Source organism: Diplotaxodon limnothrissa, linkage group LG2 (genome assembly GCF_057381915.1).
Source record: "Diplotaxodon limnothrissa isolate DT_005_m linkage group LG2, D_limnothrissa_male_GT1.1, whole genome shotgun sequence".
Taxonomy (NCBI): Eukaryota; Metazoa; Chordata; class Actinopteri; order Cichliformes; family Cichlidae; genus Diplotaxodon; species Diplotaxodon limnothrissa.
This window is the reverse complement of record NC_140597.1, coordinates 10,473,640-10,477,351: the sequence shown is the minus strand read 5'-3', so window position 1 is coordinate 10,477,351 and position 3,712 is coordinate 10,473,640. Positions and strand designations below refer to the sequence as shown.

At 40.9% G+C, this 3,712-nt stretch overlaps 1 protein-coding gene across 1 annotated transcript; it reads left to right on the top strand.

The window, feature by feature from the left end:
* The first annotated feature begins 1,011 nt into the window (after positions 1-1,011).
* On the top strand, positions 1,012-3,712 carry LOC146638234 (uncharacterized). The gene has a single exon (XM_085360558.1). It carries the CDS (start codon positions 1,184-1,186, stop codon positions 3,419-3,421), a length of 2,238 nt encoding a protein of 745 aa, XP_085216684.1. The 5' UTR covers positions 1,012-1,183; the 3' UTR covers positions 3,422-3,712.

Here is a 3,712-nt window from a genome sequence, read left to right as displayed (position 1 = left end):
TTATTTAGCTGGATTTAAAAAAATATTACTCATGATATAACATTGTGCAGACATGGCTGGTAAGGACATGAGGAGGAAACAGGAGCTGTATGAGGCTACTAAAGGCAGGGCTATAACATTTTGCTGTCATCATTTTATTATAGATTAAGTGCAAGAGTTGTTAGGTGTGGATAATTAGATTATAGTTTATTGCAATAGCAAGTTGTGCCTTGTTCTCAGATAGACAGCAAGTGGAGAGTGATATATGAAATGATGGGAAGGAAGGAAGAAGAGAAGCAAAGAGTGATTCACAGGCAGAGCCGAGTTTATGTCACAGTTTTTCGTTGCCTTATGGTTCCAAGCGCTGTCACCAATCTTTGCATTTTGTTATTATCTCATGAAACTTGTTTAATCAGCTACCATCTCTCCTGTGGACTTTTTAATGTCTACAGTCTCAGATCAACACAGCCCTGCCCTTCCCATATTAGATTCTTGATGAATGTGTGTTGTTGTTATTCAGCATGGTTCAATGTGCCCCTTTTTAACTTTGAGCACCCGCCCCTTTAAACCTCTCTGCACGTCCCTGATAGAGACAGGTTTTAAAGACTAGAAATGAAAACATGTGAGTCCTGTCTTTAAATAAAAATATATAATTCCCTATATTCCTATCTATTCTTGACATTGAAGCTTTACTCTTCTTGATATTGTGACAAAATACTCTTGGGTTAACCACGAGCTTTCTAAAAACTTGCATATAACAATTGTGCACCATTCATTCCTCATCTTTGCTGCCCATCATTACAACTTTGCTAATGATGGGCAGCAGGTTAGTGTCATGATGTCACCTCAGACATAGTTAAAAGCCCTGTTAACGTAGCTGCTTCTCGCCGGGTGCGGTGGCGCGTGCCTGTAATCCAAGCTACCGGGAGGCTGAGGTTGGAGGATCGTTTGAGCTCACGAGCTCTGAGCTGCAGCAGGCTATGTCGATTAACACAAAATAATTATCCTCATTCAAAAGTCATGTAAGAACCTCATTGGCTTACGGAATGTTGATGTTATTTAAAAAATTCATACAAAAACATGACCTCATTCTAGAATGTCATGTGACAACCTCATTGGCTTATGGAATTGTGATGTCACAGGCTTCTGAATCCATAAATAGGGGTGAGGAGGTACAACTTTCAGTCCGTTATTTGCAGCACTTATGTTAGCAGCATTCAAACGTTCACCAGTAAAGCATTTTCAAACATCTGGATACTTTTCGTACTCACGGTATACAGACTCCAACATGTCTCAGAAAGAGCAAGAAAGACAAGAAGCTGACCCCAGCTCTATTCCATGGTATGAGTCCCTAGACCCTTACATCAGCTCTCTTCCTTGGGATGAACAGGTGGAATTAGAGGAAAAGCGATTGGAAGAAATGGAGAAGGAAAATCTCATGAACAGAGAAAAGATTAAGATCCTGACAGAAGAAAATGAGAGAAAGAGCGCTGAATTAGAAAAATTATCCTACCAGCTTCAGGAAAGGGAAGGTATTATTGAGGAGAAACAATGGGCTCTCCAAGATAAGAAGAATCACGAGCTCCAAGGAAAGCTTGATGAAGCTCTAGAAAAAATTAAAGATCTGCTCCAAAATGAGAAAAAAGAGAGCATTAAAGGGGATAAAATGCTCAAGAAGAATCAGGAGCTCCAAGAAAAGCTTGATGGAGCTCTGGAAAAAAATAAAGATCTGCTCCAAAAGGAGAAAAAAGAGAGCATAAAACAGGAAAACATGGTCAAGAAGAATCAGGAGCTCCAAGAGAAGCTTGACGAAGCTCTGGAAAAACTGAAGGAAATCCACCAAGAAGAGAAGCAACAGTCCACACAGCAGAGAGACATGCAGAGCAAACTCCAAGCCATGGAGGAAAAATACAAAGCGCTGCAGGTGAAACATGACAAAACTCTGCACAAAAGTCAACAGTTGCTTCAAGACAAGAAGCAAATGGAAATGAAACAGAAGGAAATTGACTCCAAGCTTGACGAGATGGAGGAAAAACACAGATCGCTCCAAATCAAGCTTGAGAAAACAGTGCACAGAAATAAAGAGTTCATTCAAGAGAGAGAGCAACAAGAAATGCTGGAGAAAGAAACAGACTCCCAGCTTGAAGTCTTGGAGGAAAAACTGAAAATGCTGCAACTAACTCTTGAGGAAACACTGCTCAAAAATAAAGAGCTGCTTCAAGAAAAAGACCAACAGAAAATACATCAGGAAGAAATGGATTGCAAGCTGAGGAACATCGAGAAACAAAATGAAGGCTTGCAAGTGATGCTTGATGAAGCTCTGGAGAGAAATAAAGAGTTTCTGCACGAGAAAGACCAACAGAAAATAAAAAAGGAAGAAATGGATTGCAAGCTGAGGCACATCAAGAAACAGAATGAAGGCTTGCAAGTGATGCTTGATGAAGCTCTGGAGAGAAATAAAGAGTTTCTTCACAAGATAGACCAACAGAAAATAAAAAAGGAAGAAATGGATTGCAAGCTGAGGAACATTGAGAAACAAAATGAAGGCTTGCGAGTAATGCTTGATGAAGCTCTGGAGAGAAATAAGGAGAACCTCCAAGAAAAGAAACAAGAGCCCGTAGAGCAGAGAGACCTGCAGAGCAAACTCCAAGCCATGGAGGAAAAATACAAAGCGCTGCAGGTGAAACATGACAAAACTCTGCACAAAAGTCAACAGTTGCTTCAAGACAAGAAGCAAATGGAAATGAAACAGAAGGAAATGGACTCCAAGCTTGACGAGATGGAGGAAAAACACAGATCGCTCCAAATCAGGCTTGATAAAAAAGTGCACGGAAATAAAGAGCTTCTTCAAGAAAAAGACCAACAGAAAATACAACAGGAAGAAGAAAAACTTCATCTCCAGAGGAAAAATCAAGCACTCCAAGAATTGTATAACGAAACAAAGTACAAATCAACTGTACTGGAAGAAGAAAAGAAAAAGCTGGAAAAACAATGCTCAGCGATGCAGAGTAGCATCAATGAGATGCTGAGAAAAAATACCGAACTTGAGGAACTTTCTAAGACCTTGAAGTACAAAAACACTGAAATCCAGGCGCAAAAGCAAGAACAACAGAAAACACATAAAGACCTGCAGTGTAGACTTCAAGAAATCCAGAAGAGAAACCAGCAGCTGGAAGACATGCACACAGATGTGCACAAGGCAAAGCGAATAGAGGAGGCAACAGTTAAAGAACTGAAAGACAAGCTTAAAGAAAAACAAGAACAATTAGAAGACATGGTGAAAAGATGCAACAAACTTGAGAAAGAAAACGCAGAAACAATCGATGAGCTGAAAACCCTCATCATTGAGAAAAAAGTGCTGGTGGAAGAGTATCTGAAAAAGAAGAAAAAACGCTTCCACTGGTTCTGGAGGAGGGGCACTGCTGCTTCTCACCTGATGTAACCTCGTCTTCCTCCACCTCTATTCCATCTTCATTTCCCCCCTTCCCCTCCCTCCTTTTTCTTTTTTCACCCTCACCCCCCGACCAGTCCCGGCAGTTGACTGCCCCCTCCTGAGCCTGGTTCTGCCATAGGTTTCTCCTTTAGGTGTCTTTCACTTTAAAAGGAGTTTTTCCTATCCACTGTCGCCTGCTGCTTGCTCAGAGGGGATTGTTGGGGTTTTCTCTCATCTCTCTCTTTCATTCTTTCTATCCTTTCCCCCCCTTCTGCCTTTTCCTTTACCCAATAAACACAA

Bases quoted from the DNA above. Each gene is read 5' to 3' on its own strand.
- LOC146638234 (XM_085360558.1), top strand. From the start codon at position 1,184: ATGTTAGCAGCATTCAAACGTTCACCAGTAAAGCATTTTCAAACATCT.